The following is a 27,337-nucleotide window of genomic DNA, read 5'->3' as shown; positions in this document are numbered from 1 at the left end:
CTCCATATGTTAAGGTGACACTACCATGCAGCTTCTGAAAGTCCTGACCAAGGATAACATCAGAGCACAGTTGTGGCAGAATAGCTAAATGTACATCTTGATAATCCTTTCCATTAACTCTGAGATTTACCTTACAAAACCCTAAGGTCTGAATAGAGAGAGATGTTGATGCCATGGAAACAGTACCTGATGAGTGATGTAGAGTCAAGGAGAGCCGTTTAACTAAGTCAAGGTTGATGAAACTCTCTGAGCTGCCACTATCAATAAGACCATCTACTTCTGTTCCTTTGATGAATACTTTCACAACTGCCTTTGACAGTGAATTTGGAGTAGCCGCAGAAGTCACTGTTGCTAGAGTCGCATGATCACTGGAATGTGTGGAGGCACTAGCTCTTGTTGATGCATTAGCACGACATACTTTAGCAAAGTGACCTTTCTTGTGGCATTTATGGCACATTGCTTCACGAGCAGGACACTTTGGACGTGGATGTCTTGAAAAACCACAAAAGAAACACACCGTACCTGCTGCTGCTGTCACTGAGGCAGGTTCCCCAGTAACTTCATTGCAAGAGTCTTGGTCAGGAATTGCAGCACTTACCACTCGAGAAGGCTGAGTGGTACTGTATACTTCAGAATTCTTCTGGGCTGAATCTAGAGCTCTTGCCTGGTCAAAGGCAGCGGCTAAGTCGAGAGTTTTATTCTCCAATAAACGCTGCCTTATTATTGGTGATTGCAGGCCACTGATAAAAGCATCCCTGATGGACTCTTCACAATACTGAGCAGCTGTCACTGCTTGGAAGTGACAGTCCTTACCTAAAATTTTCAGTGCTTGAAAGTATTCCTCTAAGGACTCATCAATCTGCTGGCGGCGAGTTGCAAGGCGATAGCGTGCAAAGATTTTATTTGTAGGTTTAATATACTGAGACTTGAGGGTTTTGATAGCATCTTCGTAGGTATTACACTCAGAAATAGCCTCATATATCTTAGGTGACACAAAATTGATGAGCAGACTTAGTTTATCTAGATCTTCTTTAGGAAGGGCTCCCAAGAAGTTTTTGAAAGTCTTAAACCAGTGCTTCCATTCCTGAGCAGCCGTTGATAAGCTGGGGTCACAGTCTAGCCTCTCAGGTTTCAGTAAACGCTCCATGTTGTGATGTAGTCTAGCGCAGGATCACCACCAGGTAGCCCAGGATTCTATGTTCAATAAATTGTTGTGATAGAAACACAGGCCTTATCTCTAGGCTTTATTGAACATAGAATCTTCATAGTACTTCTGCAACAACAAAATATAATGACTAGTACATCTAATAATGGCTTCTACAGGGATGGTGATGTCTTGCATATGTCAAGAGAAAAGTTATAACTACAGGCCACATATTTAAACTCACCATGTAATCTGCATCGCTGATAAATGGATAAAGTAGGAGAGAATCACACACCATGTGTTGGTGCCCATGACACACCAAACTGTTGTTGTTGTTAAGGGCCCCTAGAGGTGGTGCAGTATTATCCTGCTGCTGCTCCCCACAGGACCAGTATCACTACAACGACCTCTTGTGAATCCATGCTGAGATTCATTTATCAAGTTATGCTCTTCAAGGTGACTTCTGATAATGTCAGCTATAATTGATTCTAATAACTTGCCCACTATAGATGTCAGGCTTATTGGACGGTAATTTGAAGGAGTGGACTTATCCCCTGATTTGAATATAGGAACCACATTATCCATCTTCCACATCTCTGGCACAACACTGGTAAGGATGGACGCATTGAATACACTCGTTAATGGCTGACTAAGCTCCATCTTGCATTCCTTAAGTACCCTTGAAAACAACTCATCGGGTCCCGGGGACTTATTTTGTTTCAGTTTGTCTATCTGTTTAATAACCATGTCCCTCGTGACAGTAATATTAGTTAACTTAAATTCATCAGGAACTAAATAATTGTTAATTATTGGAATCTCATTTACATCTTCCTGTGTAAAAACTGACAAAAAATAGTCATTAAATAAGGAACACATTTCCAGTTCATTATCCGTCAGCTGTCCATTCCCAGATTTCAGAGGTCCTACTTTTTCCTTCACCTTCGTCCTATACACTTGAAAGAACCCCTTTGGATTAATCTTTGATTCATTAGCGACTCTAATTTCATAGTCACGTTTAGCCTTTCTAATCGCCTTTTTTACTTCTCTTTTAAGCTGAACATATTGGTCAGTAAGGTTAACCTCTCCTCTTCTGATGCGCCTATAAATTCCCCTTTTCTCCCCTAATAGATGCTTTAACCTCCTGTTAACCCATTTGGGATCGTTATTATTAGACCTAATTTCTCTCTGGGGAATGTATATACTCTGGGCACTGTGTACATTATTAAGAAAACATTCATAAAAGCAGATCCCTTCATATTCATAAGTATGATTATCGTCAATAAAATCATTAGCTAGATAACCCCAATCAAGATTAGACAGATGTTCCCTAAGTCCATTATAATCGGCAGAACGAAAATCGGGGATTTTTACTGTATTATCATTATTCTTGCATTCCCAATTAATGCTAAAGGTGATGGATTTGTGATCACTTGCGCCAAGCTCTTCAGTGATCTCCAGATTATTCACTAGTGTTTCCTTATTTGACAAGACTAGGTCCAGCAAATTATTACCCCTGGTAGGTTCAGAAAACAGTCCTGAACTGTTTCCATGAAGTCACTGGACTCTAGATTACCTGTCAAAGAATTCCAGTCATTTTGGCTAAAGTTAAAGTCCCCTACTATGACTACCTTACTGTGTCAAGAAGCCCTATCAATTTCGTCCCAAAGAAGTCTCCCTCTATCGTGATCCAAGCCTGGAGGTCGGTATATCACACCTAGAATTAGTTTTTCTTGACCCTCCACGAACTCTACCCAAACAGACTCTGTTACTGCTCCATCTATTTTTATACCTTTTTTTATGCAACAATTAATATTTTCTCGAACATACAATGCAACTCCTCCCCCCTTCCCATTACATCTATCCACATTGAATAACTTAAATCCCTGAATATTACACTCAGCAGTCATATCCCGACTCTTTAAATCATACCACGTTTCAGTTAATGCAATGATATCAAAGTTCCCAGCACATGCTACCAAACGTAGTTCATTAATTTTATTTCTTGCACTTCGACTGTTAGCATAAAATACCATCATATGTTTTTTCTTCTGCACATTTTTCCTATTCATCTTTGTTTTAACACAATTTCTGAAATTATCATTACCCAGAGTTACTCCATGACAGTTACTATTAAGATTCTTAATATCAGAGCATAAGTCAATATATCCATACTCATTATTAATCATTTCTAAACCCATACCTCTAACTAATCCTAGTTTAAAGTCCTAACAACCCCCTCAACTGAGTTAGCAAGAAACCCCACACCTGCCCTGGATAAGTGAACCCCATCCCTGGCATACATGTCATTTCGGCCATAGAAGTTGTCCCAGTTGTCAATGAATGGTACTGCATTATCCTTACAGTGTTTATCCAGCCAACAATTAATACCAATTGCTCTGGACAACCATTCATTACCAACACCTCTTCTTGGCAAAATGCCACATATAACAGGGCGCCCCCCCTTCTTCCTAATCATGTCTATAGCTGTCCTGAACTTTCTAACTAAATCCTCACTTCTACGCTTGCCTACATCATTGCCTCCAGCACTGAGGCAAATAATAGGATTGATCCCATTACCGTTCATGATGTTGTCAAGCCGGCTAACAATGTCCTCCATCCCAGCCCCAGGAAAGCATACCCTTTGTCTCCTACTCCTGTCCTTCAAGCAGAATGCCCTATCCATGTATCTAACCTGGCTATCCCCAACAACAACAATATTCTTACCTTCCTTGTCGTTCGTCGTGACGATCCCAGTAGTAGACTCACATTCGTCGGGTAGCACCGAGAATGCGTTGGAGGTTTCCACGGGAGTTTCCACAGCAGTCTCTTTCTTCTTCATCGTTTCTGGCTTTCCATTCGTCTTCTTGATCGTCAACTTCGTCGTCCCCTGCTGTCCAGCCACTGACCACGATCCCTTCTTGACCTGAGGACTCGAAACAGGAGGACTACTACGAATCCTCTTGTTTTCCTCGGTCAATCGCCGTATCTCCATCTTCGCTGCCTTCAATTCTTCCTTAAGTTGCTGGTAAAGTTGCTCGATGGAGGGCATCTTGGTTCAGTCCACGGGGAGCAAACAAGACACTTCTTCACAGAGTTAAGTACAGGTCAGCACTCAAAGTACAGGTCACCACTCAAGAGCACACAAACAGGTCTTCACAGAGCTAAGTACACGTCACCACTGAATGTATTTCCAAACCAATACATTCCTATTTCCTTTCTAAATCTAAACTTATCTAATTTAAATCCATTACTGCGGGTTCTGTCTTGGAGAGATATCCTCAAGACCTTATTAATATCCCCTTTATTAATACATAAGAACATAAGAACATAAGAATGTAGGAACACTGCAGAAGGCCTACTGGCCCATACGAGGCAGTTCCTTATCAAAACGATCTACCTAAAGCTACCCAAGAAATAACTCCCGTAACCCATGACACCAATCAAACCCAGCCCCTCCCACTCATATATTTGTCCAGTCTCTTCTTAAAGCTACCCTAGGTCCTAGCCTCTATCACCCCACTAGGAAGACTGTTCCACGCATCTACAACTCTGTTAGAAAACCAGTACTTACCTATGTCCTTTCTAAATCTAAATTTATCCAACTTATATCCATTATTTCTGGTTCTTACCTGGTTCGACACCCTCAGTACTTTATGCCTGTCATCCACTTATACACTTCAATGATATCTCCTCTCATTCTATGCCTCTCCAGAGAGTGGATATTTAATGCTTTAAGTCTATCTTCATACGGGAGGTTCCTTACACAGTAAATCATATTAGTCATTCTTCTCTGGATGTTCTCTAATGAATCTATGTCCATCCTGTAGTAAGGAGACCAAAACTGAGCAGCATAATCTAAATGAGGCCTCACTAGTGATGTATAGAGCTGTAAAATAACTTTTGGACTTCTGTTACTATGTGTCTTACCTAACAACATTCTGTTACTTATACTTCTTGAGATAAATCCAAGTAATCTGTTGGCCTTGTTGCGCACACTAAGGCACTGCTGTCTTGGCTTTAGATTTCTGCTTACCATGACTCCCAAGTCTTTTTCACATTCTGTATGATCAAGCTCTACTTCACCTAGATTATAGCTTCGATGGTTATTTTCATTACCAAGGGCAAGTACCTTACACTTATCCACATTGAACTTCATCTGCCATTTTTCGGACCAAGACATTAATTTGTCCAAATCGTCCTGGAGTTCATTGACATCCTCCTCAGAGTGAATTATATGGCCTATCTTCGTATCATCAGCAAACTTACTCATGTCACTCGTAATCCCTTCATCAAGGTCATTAATGTAAATTATGAACAAGAGAGTGCCTAAAACTGATCCTTGTGGAATGCCATTAGTGACTAATCCCCATTCAGATTTCACTCCATTAATGGTAACTCTCTGCTTTCTATTGGTAAGCCATGCCTCAATCCATGCTAGAACTTTACCTTTGTAGATGAATGGTTCAGAGAACCGACATGTTGATAAATTAGACACATGTGCAACTCTTGGGTATCTTTATTGAGGAAACGTTTCGCCACACAGTGGCTTCATCAGTCCATACAAAGGAGAATTTTGAAGAATAGGAGGAGAATGAGGTAATCAGTCCCTCAACCTTGAGTCGATGTGGTCAGTCCATCAATCTTGAATAGAATACGGCATACGTGCTGAGAAGGAGCTTATAGACCGTTGGCAGGAGAGGTGCAGCAGTCAGAGGTAGTGTAACATTTGTTCAATGTTGAAGTAGGTCGTGCCCAAGAATTAGGCAAGCGAAGAATTCCCAAGTATTAAGATCCCAAGAAGATGCAGTGTCTGACAGGTTTGTAGATGAATGGCTCAGAGAACCGACATGTTGATAAATTAGACACATGTGCAACTCTTGGGTATCTTTATTGAGGAAACGTTTCGCCACACAGTGGCTTCATCAGTCCATACAAAGGAGAATCTTGAAGAATATGAGGAGAATGAGGTAATCAGTCCCTCAACCTTGAGTCGATGTGGTCAGTCCATCAATCTTGAATAGAATACGGCATACGTGCTGAGAAGGAGCTTATAAACCGTTGGCAGGAGAGGTGCAGCAGTCAGAGGTAGTGTAACATTTGTTCAATGTTGAAGTAGGTCGTGCCCAAGAATTAGGCAAGCGAAGAATTCCCAAGTATTAAGATCCCAAGAAGATGCAGTGTCTGACAGGTTTGTAGATGAATGGTTCAGAGAACCGACATGTTGATAAATTAGACACATGTGCAACTCTTGGGTATCTTTATTGAGGAAACGTTTCGCCACACAGTGGCTTCATCAGTTCATACAAAGGAGAATCTTGAAGAGTAGGAGGAGAATGAGGTAATCAGTCCCTCAACCTTGAGTCGATGTGGTCAGTCCATCAATCTTGAATAGAATACGGCATACGTGCTGAGAAGGAGCTTATAAACCGTTGGCAGGAGAGGTGCAGCAGTTTCCTCAATAAAGATACCCAAGAGTTGCACATATGTCTAATTTATCAGAACTTTACCTCTTATACCATGAGCTGCCACTTTTCTTAAGAGTCTCTTGTGAGGTACTCTATCGAAAGCTTTACTAAAATCCAAATAAACAATATCATATTCCTTACCACTGTGAACTGCCTCAAATGTTCTATTGAAGAACGTCAGTAAGTTTGTCAGGCAGGAACGACCTCTCGTGAATCCATGCTGAGATTCATTTATCAAGTTATGCTCTTCAAGGTGACTTCTGATAATGTCACCTATAATTGATTCTAATAACTTGCCCACTATAGATGTCAGGCTTATTGGACGGTAATTTGAAGGAGTGGACTTATCCCCTGATTTGAATATAGGAACCACATTAGCCATCTTCCACAACTCTGACACAACACCGGTTAGGGTGGACGCATTGAATACACTCGTTAATGGCTGACTAAGCTCTGTCTTGTATTCCTTAAGTACCCTGGAAAACAGCTCATCGGGTCCCGGGGACTTATTTTGCTTCAGTTTGTTTATCTGTTTAATAACCATGTCCATCGTGACAGTAAAATTAGTTAACTTAAATTCATCAGGAACTAAATAATTGTTAATTACTGGAATCTCATTTACATCTTCCTGTGTAAAAACTGACAAAAAATAGTCATTAAATAAGGAGCACATTTCCAGTTCGTTATCCGTCAGCTGTCCATTCCCATTTTTCAGAGGTCCTACTTTTTCCTTCGCCTTCGTCCTATACACTTGAAAGAACCCCTTTGGATTAGTCTTTGATTCATTAGCAACTCTAATTTCATAGTCATGTTTAGCCTTTGTAATCCCCTTTTTTACTTCTCTTTTATGCTGAACATATTGGTCAGTAAGGTTAACCTCTCCTCTTCTGATGCGCCTGTAAATTCCCCTTTTCTCCCCTAATAGATGCTTTAGCCTCCTGTTAACCCATTTGGGATCGTTATTATTAGACCTAATTTCTCTCTGGGGAATGTATATACTCTGGGCACTGTGTACATTATTAAGAAAACAATCATAAAAGCAGATCCCTTCATAATCATATGTATGATCATCGCTAATAAAATCTTTAGCTAGATAACCCCAATCAAGATTAGACAGATGTTCCCTAAGTCCATTATAATTGGCAGAACGGAAATCAGGGATTTTTACTATATTATCATTATTCTTGCATTCCCAGTTAATGCTAAAAGTGATGGATTTGTGATCGCTTGCGCCAAGCTCTTCAGTGATCTCCAGATTATTAACGAGTGTTTCCTTATTTGACAAGACTAGGTCTAGCAAATTATCACCCCTGGTAGGCTCTGTCACGCTCTGCTTCAGAAAACAGTCCTGAACTGTTTCCATAAAGTCACTGGACTCTAGATTACCTGTCAAAGAATTCCAGTCAACTTGACTAAAGTCAAGGGCGCAGGCCGCCAAGTTACTAACTGTTTTTTTTGTTTTATTATTTTTCAACCGATTTATTTTATTTTTGGTGTACTTTTAGAGGTGCATATGTAGAAGCATGTGACAAAGTTTCAGTATGATTGGCCAACAAACAACAGAGAAAAAAATATAAACATAATTTTTATATATGGCAGCATCCCCTGACAAATTGGCACTACGAGTGGCACTTCCGACATTCCCAACTGTTAGAATACAACTAGCACGACATTTTAACATAGCCATTTCATCTAATATATCTTATTATCAAGTTAAAAAAAAATACATTTGACAAAATTTTTGGCATTCGCCAAAATATCTGCCTTTTAACCCCGCATAAAATCAAAAATATTTGAGATATTCCAAAAAATTTTACGTCTCGATTTCAAACACACTTTGTTTTATATTGTCTGTGAAAATAATTTCAATACAATCATTAATAATGGAGTTATAGAGCGAAATAAGTGAACAAGTTACTTCCGAGATATAGGCCTAGAAGTCGGCCGGCCTACCGTCTCAAAAAAAATTTTTTTTTGCGCGGAAATCGTGTTTTTTTCCGTGTATTTCTTAGTAAACTGATGTTCTAGTGCAGTTATCCTCTTCAAAACACCGTTTTCTATCACTCACATACCAAACAATAGAAGAAGGGGACGAGGAGTAACTCATTTATATCGAATATTGCTGGTGGACTCTCGCTATATTATGGCCTACATCGCCGCCACCATACCTGATATAAATGACTATAATTTCTTGTAGAAACGTTGTAGAACATTGATTCTTATACCATTGTGTTGCCAAAGAGTTAAGCTATTTTTCTGTATGTATGAACTGTTTCCATGAAGTCACTGGACTCTAGATTACCTGTCAAAGAATTCCAGTCAATTTGACTAAAGTTAAAGTCCCCTACTATGACTATGTTATTGTGTCTAGAAGCCCTAACAATTTCGTCCCATTGAAGTCTCCCTCTATCGTGATCCAAGCCTGGAGGTCGGTATATTACACCTAGAATTAGTTTTTCTTGACCCTCTACAAACTCTACCCAAACAGATTCTGTTACTGCTCCATCTATTTTTATACCTGTTTGTATGCAAAAATTAATATTTTCTCGAACATATAATGCAACTCCTCCCCCCTTCCCATTACATCTATCCACATAGAACAACTTAAATCCCTGAATATTACACTCAGCAGTCATATCGCGACTCTTTAAATCATACCACGTTTCAGTTAATGCAATGATATCAAAGTTCCCAGCACATGCTACCAAACATAGTTCATTAATTTTATTTCTTGCACTTCGACTGTTAGCATAAAATACCATCATATGTTTTTTCTCCTGCACATTTTTCCTATTGATCTTTGTTTTCACACAATTTCTGAAATTATCATTACCCAGAGTTACTCCATGACAGTTACTATTAAGATTCTTAATATCAGAGCATAAGTCAATATATATGTATACTCATTATTTATCATTTCTAGACCCATACCTCTAACTAATCTTAGTTTAAAGTCCTAACTACCCTCTCAACTGAGTTAGCAAGAAAACCCACACCTGCCCTTGATAAGTGAACCCCATCCCTGGCATACATGTCATTTCGGCCATAGAAGTTGTCCCAGTTGTCAATAAATGGTACTGCATTATCCTTACAGTGTTTATCCAACCAACAATTAATACCAATTGCTCTGGACAAAAATTCATTACCAACACCTCTTCTTGGCAAAATGTCACATATAACAGGGCGCCCCTCCTTCTTCCTAATGACATCTATAGCTGTCCTGAACTTTCTAACTAAATCCTCACTTCTACACTTGCCTACATCATTGCCTCCAGCACTGAGGCAAATAATAGGATTGATCCCATTACCGTTCATGATGTTGTCATGCTGGCTAACAATGTCCTCCATCCCAGCCCCAGGAAAGCAAACCCTCTGTCTCCTACACCTGTCCTTCAAGCAGAATGCCCTATCCATGTATCTAACCTGGCTATCCCCAACAACAACAATATTCTTACCTTCCTTGTTGTCTTTCGTCGTGACGGTCCCAGTAGTCGACTCACATTCGTCGGGTAGCACCGAGAATGCATTGGAGGTTTCCACAAGAGTTTCTACAGCAGTCTCTTTCTTCTTCATCGTTTCTGGCTTTCCATTCGTCTTCTTGATCGTCAACTTCGTCGTCCCCTGCTGTCCAGCCACTAACCTCGATCCCTTCTTGACCTGAGGACTCGAAACAGGAGGACTACTACGAATCCTCTTGTTTTCCTCGGTCAATCGCCGTATCTCCATCTTCGCTGCCTTCAATTCTTCCTTAAGCTGCTGGTAAAGTTGCTCGATGGAGGACATCTTGGTTTCAGTCCACGGGGAGCACACAAGACACTTCTTCACAGAGTTAAGTACAGGTCACCACTGAGTTAAGTACAGGTCACCACTTATACACTTCGATCAGGTCTCCCTTCATTCTTCGTCTAACAAGTGAATGTAACTTAAGAGTCTTCAATCTTTCTTCACAAGGAAGATTTCTAATGCTATGTATTAATTTAGTCATCCTACGCTGAATGTTTTCTAACGAATTTATGTCCATTCTGTAATATGGAGACCAGAATTGAGCTGCCTTACTAATGATGCATAAACCTGCAGTATGACCTCTGGACTTCTGTTGCTTACACTTCTTGATATAAATCCCAGTAATCTATTTGCCTTATTACGTACGCTTAGGCATTGCTGTCTTGGTTTAAGGTTGCTGCTCACCATAATCTCAAAGTCCTTTTTGCAATCTGTATGGCTAAGTTCTACATCATTTAACTTATAAGTGCTAGGGTTATGGACACTCCCGAGCTTCAGAACCTTGCATTTATCTACAATGAACTGCATCTGCCACTTTTCTGACAAAGAATAGAGTTTGTTTAAATCCTCCTGAAGTTCCATAACATCTACGTTTGAATCAGTTATCCTACCTATCTTTGTGTCATCGGCGAATTTGCTCATATCACTAGTAATTCCATCATCAAGATCATTGATATATATTATAAACAACATCGGGCCCAAGACTGATCCCTGTGGAACGCCACTTGTTACAGATCCCCACTAGGATTTAACCCCATTTATGGACATTCTCTGCTTCCTGTCTGTGAGCCATGACTCGATCCACGAGAGCACTTTTCCCCCAATGCCATGAGCTGTCTCTTTCTTTAATAGTCTATGGTGCGGAACTCTATCAAAAGCCTTACTAAAATCTAAGTAAATAATATCAAATTCTTTATCGTGGTCAACAGCCTCAAAAGCGTAAAGTCAACAGCCTCAAAAGCTTGATCAACAGCCTCAAAAGCTTAAACCTCACTTACCACTGAATTACACTTGTCCAGGAGAACAGTGATTCGATTTCCTACCTTCACATCTTCTCTATTAACCTTCCTTATCTTCTTTCTTCGTGAATTGTGAACCATTTGCCATTTAAAGCAGCTGCAACTCTTTAGCTCACTGCTGGTGTCCTTTTCCTCACCAGCTCCAACTATCTCACACTCACTCCCAAACCCATTTAGGCGAAACTTCAGCCTCCTATTTTCCTCCTGAAGAAGTAGAACCTCCTTCCTCAAAACCTTAACCTGAGATTCGAAAACACTACAGCAGACCATGGTGCTCAGTAACACCCCACGCTAATTCCCAGGCAGCTTAGGACATTGACCTCACGTGACCTCTGACCACAGTGTACTAAATTTGATAGTAAAATAATGGTTGACCACATTACCCAGTAGCTGCAAAATTGGTCCAGAGTTTAAGCATGATGTTTCTCACTCTGAGGTCGTCTGGCCACTCCAGCGGCTTCCATTTAGTCTTCCCACCAGTGAACAAGTAGAACACATCATCCGCATGGGTCACCCCTGTACACAATAATATTTCCTAAGCTTTATGTATGTCACATGTAAGTTTAATGATGTTTTGTGAATATAATACTAATTAAAATAATAATACTATGAAAATTATAATAACAATAATAATTATAATAATAATGATAATTATTATTACTGTTATAGTAGGTAGTAGGTTGGTAGACAGCAACTACCCAGGGACATACTACTGTCATGCTAAGTACGTGTGAATCAAAAATCTGTAACTGTTTTACATGATGGTAAGATTGCTGGTGTCTTTTTTCTGTCTCATAAACAAGCTGGATAACAGGTATATCTTGCTTCTTACATTTACACTTAGGTCACACTACACAGGCATGCACATGCATATACACATACTCACATCAAGGTTTTTCTTCTTTTTCATAACAGTTCTTCTTCTTCTTCTTCTTCTTCTTCTTTGTTTCTCCTATTCTTCATGGGGAAGTGGAAAAGAATCTTTCCTCTGTAAGCCATGCATGTCGTATGAGGCAACTCCTTCTGTAGAAAATACTAAAAAAAAAATGTTTATTAAGCTGGGATGCTTGAATGTGCGTGGATATAGTGCGGATGATGAGAAAGAGATGAACATCAAAATGGTATACAATACCGACAGGTTGTTAGGTAAGACACATACGCAACAGTTAGGCAACTTTATTCCGAAACGTTTCGCCTACACAGTAGGCTTCTTCGGTTGAATACAGAAAGTAGGCAGGAACAGTAGAGATGTGAAGACGATGTAATCAGTCCATTACCCTTGAAGTAGTAGAATTTGAGGTTGTCAGTCCCTCAGCCTGGAGAAGATAGGATAAGATAAGATAAGATAAGATTTCGTTCGGATTTTTAACCCCGGAGGGTTAGCCACCCAGGATAACCCAAGAAAGTCAGTGTGTCATCGAGGACTGTCTAACTTATTTCCATTGGGGTCCTTAATCTTGTCCCCCAGGATGCGACCCACACCAGTCCACTAACACCCAGGTACCTATTTGCTGCTAGGTGAACAGGACAACAGGTGTAAGGAAACGTGTCGAAATGTTTCCACCCGCCGGGAATCGAACCCGGGCCCTCCGTGTGTGAAGCGGGAGCTTTAGCCACCAGGCCACCGGGCCACCCAAGTTCAGTTTCATAGTCAGGAACTATGGAACTGAACTTCTCCAGGCTGAGGGACTGACAACCTCAAATTCTACGACTTCACGGGTGATGGACTGATTACATCGTCTTCACATCTCTACTATTCCTGCCTACTTTCTGTATTCGACTGAAGAAGCCTACTGTGTAGGCGAAACATTTCGGAATAAAGCTGCCTAACTGTTGCATATGTGTCTTACCTAACAAGAAAGAGATGATTGCTAGTGTATTGAATGAAAAGAAGTTGGATGTACTGGCTCTAAGCGAAACAAAGTTGAAACGGGTAGGCGAGTTTCAGTGAGAAGAAATAAGTGGGATTAAGTCAGGAGTATCTGAGAGAGTTAGAGCTATGGAAGGGGTAGCAATAATGTTGAAGGATTAGTTATGGAAGGAGAAGAGGGAATATTAATGTATAAATTCATGGATTATGTTGATTAAAATAAGGGTCGGATGTGAAAAGTTGGTCATAATAAGTGTGTATGCGCCTGAAGAACAGAGGAGTGTAGAGGAGAGACAGAGAGTTAGGGAGATGTTAAGCGAGTGTGTAGGAATTTTTGAACCAAGTGAGAGAGTAATTTTGGTAAGCGACCTATATGCTAAAGTAGGAGAAACATTTAGAGAGGAGTGTGGTAGGTAAGTGTGGGGTGCCAGGTGTAAATGATAATTGTGGCCCTTTGATTGAGCTTTGTATAGAAAAGGGTTTGGTTAAAGGTGATGCATATTTTAAGAAACAGGATAAGTAAGTATACAAGATACGATGTAGGGCGTAATGACAGTAGTTTTTTGGTCTATGCATTAATAGATAAAAGACTGTTGAGTAGACTTCAGGATGTACATATTTATAGAGGCCACAGATATATCAGACCACTTTTTAGTTGTAGCTACAATGAGGATAGATGGGCTAATGAGAGTACAGGCAATGGGGTCGAAGATGCTTGGGATAAGTTTAAGAATGTAGAGTTAGAGTGTTAATCAGAAGTTTATGGTTACAGGAAAGTGGGTGTGGGAGGGATAAAGAGCGATTGGTGGAATGATGATGTAAAGAGAGTAGTAAGGGAAAAAGTTAGCATGTAAGAGGTTTTTACAAAGTGGAAGTGGTGCAATGAGGGAAGAGCATCTGGAGAGAAAAGATAGGTTAAGAGAATGGTGAAGCAATATAAAAAGAGAGCAAATAAGAGAGTGGGTGAGATGTTATCAACATTTTTTGTTGAAAATAAGAAAAAGTTTTGGAGTGAGATTAATAAGTTGAGGAAGCCTAGGGAACGAATGCATCTGACAGTTAAAACTTGGAGAGGACAGTTATTAAATGGAGAGTTAGAGGTATCGAGAAGAATGAGGAAATATTCTGAGGAATTGTTAAATGTTGATAAAGATAGTGAAGCTGTGATTTCTAGTATAGTGTAAGGAGGAATAACATCTTGTAGGAGTGAGGAAGAGCCAGTTGTGAGTGTGGGGGAAGTTCGTAAGGCAGCCAGGATTGATGGGATAAAGACGTTAAATGTTAAAATGCTAAAAGCAGGAGGGGATATAGTTTTGAAGTGGTTGGTGCTTTTATTTAATAAATGTATGGAATAGGGTAAGGTACCTAGGGATTGGCAGAGAGTTTTCATAGTTCCTTCGTATAAATGCAAAGGGGACAAAAAATATTGCAAAAATTATATGGAAATAAACCATACCACTGGTGCAGTTAGAAGCCACGATCAGAGAGTCTCAGATCTCCAGACCGACATGTTAGAGGGCTAACTGGCCCAGTGGCTAACGCATCGGTCTGGAGTTTTGAGACTCTCTGATCGCGGCTTCTATCCCCACCCGTGGTATGGTTTGTTTGCAATCGTGTCATTACGATTTCGTGAGTCATATAGGGGAATAAATCTGTTGAGTATACCTGGTAAAGTGCATGGTAAAGTTTTTACTGAAAGAATTAAGAAAAAGACGGAGAATGGGAAAGCAGATAAACAAGGAGGCTTTAGGAAAGGTAGGGGGTGTGTAGACCAAGTGTTTACAGTGAAACATATAGGTGAAATATTTAGATAAGGGTAGAGATTTTTGTGGCACTTATGGACAGGGTGGATAGGGTGGATAAGGGGCAATGTGGCAGATGTTTTGAAAGTATACAATAGGAGGTAGGTTACTGAAAGCAGTGAAGAGTTTCTACAAGGATAGTGAGGCTCAGGTTAGTAAGAGGTATGGGGGTAAAAGATAAAGAATCTAACACAAAATGGGAGTTGTCACAGTTGCTCTTTGCTGATGACACTGTGCTTTTGGGAGATTCTGAAGAGAAGTTGCAGAGGTTTGTGGATGAGTTTAATAGGTATATAAAAGAAGAAATTTGAAAGTGAATATAGGAAAGAGTAAGGTGATGTGGATAAAAAAAATAGATGATGAATGATTAGATAACAGATTTGAGGGAGAGAATATGGATGATGTGAATGTATTCAGATATTTAGGAGAGGACATGTCAGCTGATTGTCTATGAAGGGTGAGGTGATTCATAGAACTGATGAGAGGAAAAAATTAATGGTTGACTGAGGAGTCTGTGGAGACAAAGAAGTTTCTCTATGGCAACAAAGAGGGGAATGTATGAGAGCATACCTTTACCAACACTCTTATATGGGTGTGAAACATGGGCGGTCAATGTTGCAAAAAGGAGAAGGCTGGAGGCAGTGGAGATGTCACATCTGATGGCAATGTGAAATGTGAATATAAAGCAGAAAATTCGTAGTTTGGAAATTAGCAGGAGGTGTGGCATTACCAAAACTATTATGCAGATGGCTGAGGAGGGATTGTTGAGGTGGTTCGAACATCCAGAGAGGATGAAACACAATAGTATTACTTCGAGAGTGTATAAATCTGTAGTGGAGGGAAGGTGGGGTAGGGGTCGGCCTAGGAAAGGTTGGAGGGAGGGGGCAAAGAGGTTTTGTGTGTGTGAAGGGCTTGGACTTCCAGTAATCATGCGTAAGCGTGTATGATAGAAGCGAATGCAGGCAAATAGTTTTTAGGACTTGACGTGCTATTGGAGCGTGAGCAAAGTAACATTTACGATGGGATTTAGGTAAACCGGCAGGACGAACTTGAGTCCTGGAGTTGGGAAGTACAGTGTCTACACTCTGAATGAGGGGTGTTAATGTTGCAGTTTTATAACTGTAGTGTAAAACACCCCTCTGGCAAGACAGTGATGGAGTGAATGTTGATGATGAAAGTTTTTCTTTTTCGGGCCACCCTGCCTAGGTGGGAGATGGCCTATGTGTTAATAAAAAGTATAAAAAAATAAAAAATTATTATTATTTTTACAATAATAATTAAGCTATGAAGAGCAATAATACTGCTACTACTACTACTACTACTACCACCACCACTACTACAACTACTACCACCACTACTACTACTACTACTACTACCACCACGACTACTACTAGTACTACTACCACCACTACTACTACTACTACTTCTACTACTACTACTACTACTAGTACTACTACTACTACTACTACTACTAATAATAATAATAATAATAATAATAATAATAATAATGCAAATAATAACAGTGAGAAACACTTTATACTTAATACACTGATGAGATGCGATTTTTTTTTGTAAAGCAACTAATGTGACATTTTATTGTGGCAACGTTTCGCTCTCAAGGAGCTTGGAGAGCGAAACGTTGCCACAAAAAAATGTTACATTAGTTGCACTTGTGTCCTTTTACTTTACATATTGTCAGTAATTCTAGCAACATTATTACAGTTTTTTTTTTCTTTTTTTTGGAAAGGAACTGGATCAGCTTTTCACTTCCCTGGATCATAAATGACTTTCTCTTAAATCTACTTTTCGTTTGACGCTACATGTTAGCGCTTCCCCATTAATATAATACTATAATCTCTTCACAGGTTATTTATTTTTTTATTAACACACTGGCCGATTCCCACCAAGGCAGGGTGGCCCGAAAAAGAAAAACTTTCATCATCATTCACTCCATCACTGTCTTGCCAGAAGGGTGCTTTACACTACAGTTTTTAAACTGCAACATTAACATCCCTCCTTCAGAGTGTAGGCACTGTACTTCCTATCTCCAGGACTCAAGTTCGGCCTGCCGGTTTCCCTGAATCCCTTCATAAATGTTACTTTGCTCACACTCCAACAACACGTCAAGTATTAAAAACCATTTGTCTCCATTCACTCCTATCAAACAGGCTAATGCATGCCCGCTGGAAGTCCAAGCCCCTCGCACACAAAACCTCATTTACTCCTTCTCCAACCTTTCCTAGGCCGACCCCTACCCCGCCTTCCTTCCACTACAGACTGGCACACTCTTGAAGTCATTCTGTTTTGCTCCATTCTCTCTACATGTCCGAACCACCTCAACAACCCTTCCTCAGCACTCTGGACAACAGTTTTGGCAATCCCACACCTCCTCCTAACTTCCAAACTACGAATTCTCTGCATTATATTCACACCACACATTGCCCTCAGACATGTCATCTACACTGCCTCCAGCCTTCTCCTCGCTGCAACATTCATCACCCATGCTTCACACCCATATAAGAGCGTTGGAAAAACTAGACTCTCATACATTCCCCTCTTTGCTTCCAAGGGCAAAGTTCTTTGTCTCCACAGACTCCTAAGAGCACCACTCACCCTTTTCCCCTCATCAATTCTATGACTCACCTCATCTTTCATAGACCCATCCGCTGACACGTCCACTCCCAAATATCTGAATACATTCACCTCCTCCATACTCTCTCCTTCCAATCTGATATCCAATCTTTCATCACCTAATCTTTTTGTTATCCTCATAACCTTACTCTTTCCTGTATTCACTTTTAATTTTCTTCTTTTACATAACCTACCAAATTCATCCACCAACCTCTGCAACTTCTCTTCAGAATCTCCCAAGAGCACAGTGTCATCAGCAAAGAGCAACTGTGACAACTCCCACTTTATGTGTGATTCTTTATCTTTAAACTCCACGCCTCTTGCTAAGACCCTCGCATTTACTTCTCTTACAACCCTATCTATAAATATATTGAACAACCACGATGACGTCACCGCAAGCTTCTCTCTTTTATGTGCGGGTTATTTGTGTATCGTTCCAATCACGGTATTGAGCCTTTTTGTGCTATTTATCACACATCCTTGTCTAAGGCCTACTTTTACTGGGAAATAATCTCCCTCTTTCCTACTTGAGCCTCACTATCCCTCTTTCCTACTTGAGCCTCACTATCCTCATAAATCTCTTCACTGCTTTCAGTAACCTACCAGTAACCCTATCCACCCGTCACACGCCTTTTCCAAATCCATAAATGCCACAAAAACCTCTTTAACTTTATCTAAATATGTTTCACTTTAAACACCTGGTCCACACACCCCCTACCTTTCCTAAACCTCCTTGTTCATCTGCTATCCTATTCTCTGTCTTACTCTTAATTCTTTCAATAATAACTCTACCATACACTTTTTCAGGTATACTCAACAGACTTTTTTTTTTATTTTATTATCACACCGGCCGATTCCCACCAAGGCAGGGTATTTCACCATCATTCACTCCATCACTGTCTTGCCAGAAGGGTTTTACACTACAGCACATTAACACCCCTCCTTCAGAGTTTACTTCCCATCTCCAGAACTCAAGTCCCGGTTTCCCTTCCCTTCATAAATGTTACTTTGCTCACACTCCAACAGCACGTCAAGTATTAAAAACCAATTCACTCCTATCAAACACGCTCACGGCCTGCTGGACTAGGCATACCCCGCCTTCCTTCCACTACAGCTGATACAATCATTCTAGTCCGAACCACCTCAGCTTACCAGTTTTGGTAATCCCGCACCTCTCCTAACTTCCAAACTACATTTCTGCATTAATTCACACCACACATAACATATCACTGCCTCCAACTTATCATATTTTTTGCACTCTCTTTTGTCCCCTTTGCCTTTAAAAAGGGACTAGGCATGCTCTCTGCCAATCCCTAGGTAGCTTACCCTATACATTTTTAACATTTCTCTCTTTATCCCATCAATCCCAGCTGCCTTACCCCTTTCATTTTACCTACTACCTCACGAATTTCCCCCACACTCACAACTGGCTCTTCCTCACTCCTACAAGATGTTATTCCTCCTTGCCCTATACACAAAATCACAGCTTCCCTATCTTCATCAACATTAACAATTCCTCATTATTATTATTATTATTATTATTATTATTATTATTATTATTATTATTATTATTATGAAAATTAGATGCAAATGACTACGTTAATAAAGGTGGCTTTGAAACTCACAGTGCCGACCAACGCTGACGTTTGAAGGTCTTGCCAATGTTCGTTGACCTTTATGGTTTAGTTCAAGTAAAAATATTTTCTTATTAGGTCCCATATTTTTAGCATGGATAATGGCTGCTGTGTCTTGAGGTATGTTGTAGAGACGATCATTAAACATCTGATTAAGAAGGAAGAAATCACACTCTAGGGAACCATCCTACTAATAACATTCTTCTGAGAATGAATCATGTACCTGTTTGTTAATGAAATGATTCTCAAACACATTACACCTGAAATATATATTTCATACGTTGTATGAATATTGATTTTGTAATCAGAGTTAAATAAATTGCCTTAAATATTTAGTCATATTATATCAGTTTTTTAAGGCGGTGGGGGATATAAAAACTTTTATATTAACATATGAATTTTAAAGCACTTAATGATGTTTGACGTCTGACAAATGTCTGTTTAAAATTATAGGGAGAATACTGGCGAATCTTTAATAATAATAATAAAATTAAAAAAATTGCATTTGGTAAATAAAAAATGGTAGAGGGATAATTGCAAGCATTAATTAGAATTATCTCTTACCCGACAGATATTCTCTGCATCTTCCAAGTTAACTTTAACACCTCCAACATATTGATCAAAGATCTTGGTGGCAAGTTCCACAGGTTTAGTCTCATCTTCTAAGTGAAGTGACGCTGGACCAAACTTGGCGAAGTTGTTCAGAAGACCTGATTTTATAGATTCGTTCCTGTAGAAGTCTGTTAAAAAAAATACAAAAAACTAGAACTAGGTAAGTCATCCCAGGATGACGTAATAGATTCTAGAGATATTTATACTATATAACCCTTCATGGAATAACTCGAATTCTTGTTAGGGATTTTTTATCTAAGAATATGGAGCCACCTTTCCTTTTCTTGGATCAAATGGTGCGCAATAGCCTTTGCTGGTTTACTGATTTTCACTAGAGTAATGATAATAGTAATAATGATGATAATTTTCCAATATTTCAGAAATATAAAACATATATATTAATTAATAAATCATAGCCTTAAAGACTTCACACCTGATCATTTAGAGTTTTCATTGACACGAAGAATATATCCATGAGAGAAAAGTGGAAGAGGAGGAGCGAGAACACGAGCAGCAGGAGCAACATAAATCTATAATATAAGAAGAAATGAATAGCAGTTAGAGGATGAAGAATATAAAGAACAGGAAACAGAGCAAGAGAAAAAGGAAGAATAGCCGAGAAGGAGGCAGGAAGAACAACATCAGACAAAACAGAAGGAACAGAAGGCAGATGATGAAAATAAGTTGGAAGACCATCAGGCAGAGGAAAAGTAGGTGCACAAGGATAAAAACAGGAGCAGGATGAAGAGTGAAAGAAAGAATAGAATAAAGCAAAGAATGAAGAAAAAGAAGAGGAAGAGGAAGTGTATGTAGAGAAAGATTAGAAGTAGGAAGAACAGATGCAGCAACAACAACAAGAGCAACAATTAGCCTCAATTTGGGCTGAGAAAGGAAATGATATGTAATAATAATAATTATTAAAAATAAAATTGACGCACTGAGTGCACGAAAGCCGCCCTCATGAGAATTAACTCCAAATATGATGTCCACGTTGTTGTGATTTCCCTGAGTCATCAACACTTCAGGTTCAGCTGGAAGGAAGTCACCGTCAACACGTGGTGCCAGCAGCAGCTGGGGAAACACACCTACCTGGGTAACACAAATAACACTAACCTATATTCTTTTGTAATACAAATAACATTAAGAATATATATGCCTAGGAATAAAGATGCAAGAAAAAACTAACAGTATATCTTTAATTAGCACTTGTATCCTTTTACTTTACGCAAGTGAATGAAGAGTGTGAAGTTACACTGTCAGGTCACGTATTGAACAAACAGATGAACGAAAGGTTCAGTAAATATAGAGCTAATTATAGTCTGTGTTATTACAAGCAACATTGTCTTTGTTTTACCTGATATAACTAATTTGACCTCATCTCATTTCTAGAGATGATAAGGTGTGTTACAATGATTGACATGCTCAAGTTTTGATAGCCAAAGATGCATTTGTGCTCTCTATTGTACGCGCTCAAGTCCCCCAGTTCTCTTACCAACAAAAGAAGGAAGAAAGAAAACACGAACAGCAGGAGCATCAGAAATCTTGAACAATAGAGGAAATGAACAAAAGTTGGAGGAAGAAACAGCAAGGTGAAAAACAGGAAGCAAAGGCAGGAGGAGGAAGAACATCAGAGGAAAAGTAGAAAAAGGAGGAAGAACTGTAGGTAAAGAAAGACAGCAGGAGAAGGAACAGCAAGCAGAGGAAGAGTAGGAGCACAAGAATGAAAAAGGAGGAGGATGAAGGGTAGGAGAAAGAAAATTATGAAAAAAAGAGGAACAAGAATTATTGTAGGGGAATAATAGCAGCCATCGAAGGGAAGTGTGTAAACTCGGCTTTACACGTTTTATTGAATGACAGCCACCGTCTATAGATCCTTCAGGAGAATGAGTAAATGCAGGGCTCACACCATTCCCCGGTGGCTGTGACATGCTATATGTAGGTGACATGCTATATGTAGTTGACATGCGATATGTAGGTGACATGCTATATGTAGGTGATATGCTATATGTAGGTGGCATATTATATGTAGGTGACATGCTATATGTAGGTGACATGCTATATGTAGGTGACATGCTATATGTAGGTGACATGCTATATGAAGGTGACATGCTATATGTAGGTGGCATACTATATGTAGGTGACATGCTATATGTAGGTGACATGCTACATGTAGGTGATATGCTATATGTAGGTGGCATGCTATGTGTAGGTGACATGCTATATGTAGGTGGCATACTATATGTAGGTGACATGCTATATGTAGGTGACATGCTATATGTAGGTGACATGCTATATGTAGGTGACATGCTACATGTAGGTGACACTCTATATGTAGGTGACATGCTATATGTAGGTGATATGCTATATGTAGGTGACAAGGGTTAGGCAAGCGAAGAATTCCCAAGTGTTAAAATCCCAAGAAGTTGCAGTGTGTGGCGAAACGTTTATTCAATAAAGATACCCTCTATTCTTAATAGTTATTTTCTCTCAGTTTTCACTCAGGAGGACACTAACAATATCCCAGTAATAAATTTTTATAGTGGGCTTGAAGACGATAAATTATGCAATATCACAGTCACTGGCGAAATGGTTATCAAACAGATAGACCGACTGAAGCAAAATAAATCCCCTGACCCTGATGAACTTTTTTCTAGGGTTCTTAAAGAGCGTAATATTTTTAATATTTCTTTTCAAACAGGTGTAGTGTCTGATATATGGAAGATGGCTAATGTAATTCCTATTTTTAAAGCAGGGGACAAGTCGTTGCAGTCAAATTACCGCCCAATAAGCCTAACCTCAACTGTAGGCAAATTACTAGAGTCAATTATAGCTGATGATATAAGATGCCATCTGGATAAACATAGCTTGATTAATGATACTCAGCATGGATTCACGAGGGGCCATTCCTGCCTGACTAATTTATTAACGTTCTTCAGTAGAGCTTTTGAGGCCGTTGATCATGATAAAGAATTCGATATTGTTTATTTAGATTTTAGTAAGGCTTTTGATAGAGTACCACACCAGAGACTGTTAAAAAAAAGTGGCAGCTTATGGCATTGGGGAAAAAGTGCTGTCATGGATCGAGTCATGGCTCACAAATAGGAAGCAGAGAGTATGCTTAAATGGGGTTAAATCCGAGTGCGGATCTGTAACAAGTGGCGTACCACAGGGATCAGTCTTAGACCCATTGTTGTTTATAATATATATCAATGACCTTGATGAGGGTATTACTAGCAATATGAGCAAATTCGCCGATGACACAAAGATAGGTAGGATAATTGATTCAAACGCAGATGTTAGGGAACTTCAGAAGGATTTAGACAAACTCAATTCTTGGTCAGAAAAGTGGCAGATGCAGTTAAATATAGATAAATGCAAGGTTCTGAAGCTCTGGAGTGCCCATAACCCTGGCACTTATGAGTTAAATGATGTAGAATTTAGCCATACAGATTGCAAAAAGAACTTGGGGGTTATAGTGAGCAGCAACCTTAAACCAAGACAGCATTGCCTAAGCGTACGTAATAAGGCAAATAGATTATTGGGATTTATACCAAGAAGTGGCACTCTATGTCCGAGATCACTTGAACTGTTGCAAAAAAACGGGTATTAAGTCTGTGGTAACACATACAGAGTCTGCCTGGATAGAATTTTCAGAGGGGCATAAAAAATTGATTCTAGGAGTGATATACCGTCCCCCAAACTTAGATAGGGACCAAGTTAAATTACTGTGGGAGGAAATTGTTAAGGCCACAAGGCACGATAATGTAGTAATTCTAGGGGACTTTAACTTTAGCCACATTGAAATTTCTTGATTGGGAATTTAGAATCAAATGACTTCTTAGAAGTTGTTCAGGAATGTTTTTGAAGCAGCTTGTAACAGAACCTACAAGGGGAAACAACCTTCTTGATTTGGTTCTGGCGAACAAGGAAACCCTTGTTAATAATATAGAAATTAATGAGGAACTCAGCAAAAGCAATCACAAATCCATTACCTTTAGCATTGAATGGAAGTATGATAGCAGGGACAACTCAGTAACAGTTCCAGATTTTCGCTTAGCAGATTACAGTGGGCTTAGAGAACACTTATCATCTGTTGACTGGGGTAACGTAGAGAGCTATCAATATGACAGTTTTCTGAACACCTTACATGCTGCTCAAAGAACGTTTATCCCATATAAATAAATTAGATCAAATAGAAATGACCCAAAATGGATGAATAATAGCCTGAAATATCTACTAGGGCATAAGAAAGGAATTTATAGGCATATCAAAAGAGGTAAGGGTCATCTTATGAATCAGTATATTGACATAAGAGGGACGTTAAAAATGGGGATAAGAAAAACTAAAAGGGACTATGATTCGATAACTAACCCAAAAAGTTTTTTCCAGTCTATAGAACGAAAGTTAGAGATAAGATAGGTCCCCTTAAAAATAACTATGGGCATCTTACTGACAAAGAGAATGAAATGTGCTCTGTTTTAAATAATTATTTTCTCTCGGTTTTTACACAGGAAGACACTAACAATATTCCAGTAATTAATATTTATAGTGGGCCTGAAGAAGATAAATTATGTAACATCACAGTCACTAGTGAAATGGTTATGAAACAAGTAGACCGACTGAAGCAAAATAAGTCGCCAGGTCCTGATGAGCTTTTTTCAAGGGTTCTTAAGGAATGCAAAATGGAACTCTGTGAACCATTAACTAATATTTTTAATTTATCTCTTCAAACAGGTGTAGTGTCTGATATGTGGAAGATGGCTAATGTAATTCCTATTTTTAAAGCAGGGGACAAGTCGTTACCGTCAAATTACCGCCTAATAAGTCTGACCTCAATTGTAGGCAAATTACTAGAGCCAATAATAGCTGAGATTATAAGAAGCCATCTCGATAAGCATAGCTTGATTAATGATACTCAGCATGGATTCACGAGAGGCCGCTCTCGTCTATCTAATTTAATAACTTTCTTCAGTAAAGCTTTTGAGACTGTTGATCATGATATAGAATTTGACATTATTTACTTAGATTTTAGTAAGGCTTTTGATAGAGTTCCCCACCAAAGATTGTTAAAGAAAGTGGCAGCTCATGGCATTGGAGAAAAAGTGGCTCACAGACAGGAAGCAGAGGGTGTCCATAAATGGGGTTAAATCTGAGTGGGGATCTGTAACAAGTGGCATTCCAGAGTGAATATCAAAATGGCATACAATACCGACAGGTTGGTAGGTAAGACACATAGGCAACATTTATGCAACTTTATTCCGAAACGTTTCCCCTACACAGTAGACTTCTTCAGTCGAGTACAGAATGTAGGCAGGAAGAGTAGAGATGTGAAGACGATGTGATCAGTCCATCGCCCTTGAAGTCTTAGATTTGAGGCTGTCAGTCCCTCAGCCTTCAAGGGCGATGGACTGATCACATCATCTTCACATCTCTACTGTTCTTGCCTACATTCTGTACTCGACTGAAGAAGCCTACTGTGTAGGAGAAACGTTTCGGAATAAAGTTTCCTAAATGTTGCCTATGTGTCTTACCTACCAACCTGTCGGTATTGAATACCATTTTGATATTCACTCTGTCAGACACTGCAACACAATGGCATCTTGGTACAGAAAACACCTTGGAAAACTTTTTCAAATGAGAATTGTTTAATCTGAGAGGGTCACGACCTCTCAGTGGCTGCGCTCTCACTACTACTACTACTACTACTACTCTGCACCTCTCCTTCCGACAGTATTTAAGTCTCCGCACTGTCGCTTGATCTTCAGTTAGTTCCAGTCTTTGGAACTGAACTTCTCCAGGCTGAGGGACTGACAACCTCAAATCTACGACTTCAAGGGTGATGGACTGATCACCTCGTCTTCACATCTCTACTGTTCCTGCCTACATTCTATACTCGAATGAAGAAGCCTACTGTGTAGGCGAATCGTTTCAGACAAGTTTAGACAAGTTTAGATTTAGAAGGGACATAGGAAAGTATTGGTTTGGAAATAGGGTAGATTTATGAGTGGAACAATGTACCTAGTTGGGTTATTGAGGCCAGGACTTTGGGTAGTTTCAAATTTAGGTTGGATAAATATATGAGTGAGAGGGGTTGGATTTGAGTGGGACTTGCAAATGAGCGGATAGAGTTATCAGAACTTATTTCTTGGGTAGCATTGAAAATTAGGTTGGGCAAATGTTTTGTTAATGGGATGGATTGTAAAGGACCTACCTAGTATGGGCCAACAGGCCTGCTGCAGTGTTCTTCCTTTCTTATGTTCTTATGTTCTTAAGAGTTGCGCATGTGTATAATTTATCAACATGTCTGTTCTCTGAACTATTCATCTACAATATCTCCTTTGTTAGGTAAGGTCTGTACCAAGGTATTTTATACCATTTTAATGTTCAATATCTCCTTTGTTTATGACTGTCATCCACTTATACACTTCAGTGATATCTCCCCTCATTCTACATCTCTCCAGAGAGTGGAGATTTAAGGCTTTAAGTCTATCTTCATATGGGAGATTCCTTACAGAGTAAATCATTTTAGTCGTTTTTCTCTGTATGTTCTCCAATGAATCTATATCCATCCTGTAGTAAGGAGACCAAAACTGAGCAGCATAATCTAAATGAGGCCTCATTAGTGAGGTATAGAGCTGTAAAATAACTATTGGACTTCTGTTACTAATACTTCTTGAGATAAATCCAAGTAATCTGTTAGCCTTGTTGCGCACACTTAGGCACTACTGTCTTGGCTTTAGATTTCTGCTTACCATGTCTCCCAAGTCTTTTTCACATTCTGTATGATCAAGCTCTACTTCAAATAGTTTATAGCTTCGAGGATTATTTTCATTACCCTAGTACCTTATACTTATCCACATTGAACTTCATCTGCCATTTCTCAGGCCAAGACATTAATTTGTCAAAATCCTACTGGAGTTCATTGCTATCTTCCTCAGAATGAATCATATGGCCTATCTTTGCATCATCAGCAAATTTCCTCATGTCACTCATAATCCCTTCATCAAGATCATTAATGTAAATTATGAACAAGAGAGGGCCTAAAACTGATCCTTGTGGAATGCCATTAGTGACTAATCTGCATTCAGATTTGACCCCATTAATCGAGACCCTCTGCTTTCTATTGGTAAGCCATGCCTCTATCCATGCAAGAACTTTACCTCCTATACCATGAGCTGCTACTTTTCTTAAGAGTCTCTTGTGAGGTACTCTATCGAAGGCTTTACTAAAATCCAAATAAACAATATCATATTCTTCATCACTGTCTACTGCCTCAAATGTTCTATTGAAGAACGTCAGTAAATTTGTCAGGCAGCAACGACCTCTCGTGAACCCATGCTGAAATTCATTTATCAAGTTATGCTCTTCAAGGTGACT

The 27,337-nt window shown here is 39.4% G+C and overlaps 2 protein-coding genes across 2 annotated transcripts in view; both read right to left on the bottom strand.

Annotated features, from left to right (window-relative positions):
* Positions 1-27,337, bottom strand: part of LOC128688235 (carboxylic ester hydrolase-like) — a 303,519-nt gene that overhangs the window by 71,747 nt on the left and 204,435 nt on the right. The window lies entirely within an intron of this gene.
* The window catches only part of LOC128704824 (carboxylic ester hydrolase), a 72,722-nt gene that overhangs the window by 12,301 nt on the left and 33,084 nt on the right, over positions 1-27,337 (bottom strand). Inside the window, exons 7-10 of the mRNA XM_070104402.1 lie at positions 20,899-21,049; positions 19,913-20,088; positions 19,340-19,496; positions 11,795-11,927 (exon numbers count right to left, since the gene is read on the bottom strand). Coding sequence (XP_069960503.1) covers positions 11,795-11,927; positions 19,340-19,496; positions 19,913-20,088; positions 20,899-21,049 — 617 coding nt within the window. The remainder of the gene's footprint in view (positions 1-11,794; positions 11,928-19,339; positions 19,497-19,912; positions 20,089-20,898; positions 21,050-27,337) is intronic.

The sequence above is a fragment of the Cherax quadricarinatus genome, chromosome 91 (genome assembly GCF_038502225.1).
Source record: "Cherax quadricarinatus isolate ZL_2023a chromosome 91, ASM3850222v1, whole genome shotgun sequence".
Classification (NCBI taxonomy): domain Eukaryota; kingdom Metazoa; phylum Arthropoda; class Malacostraca; order Decapoda; family Parastacidae; genus Cherax; species Cherax quadricarinatus.
The sequence above is the reverse complement of the archived record's forward strand: the minus strand, read 5'-3'. Positions and strand labels throughout refer to the sequence as shown.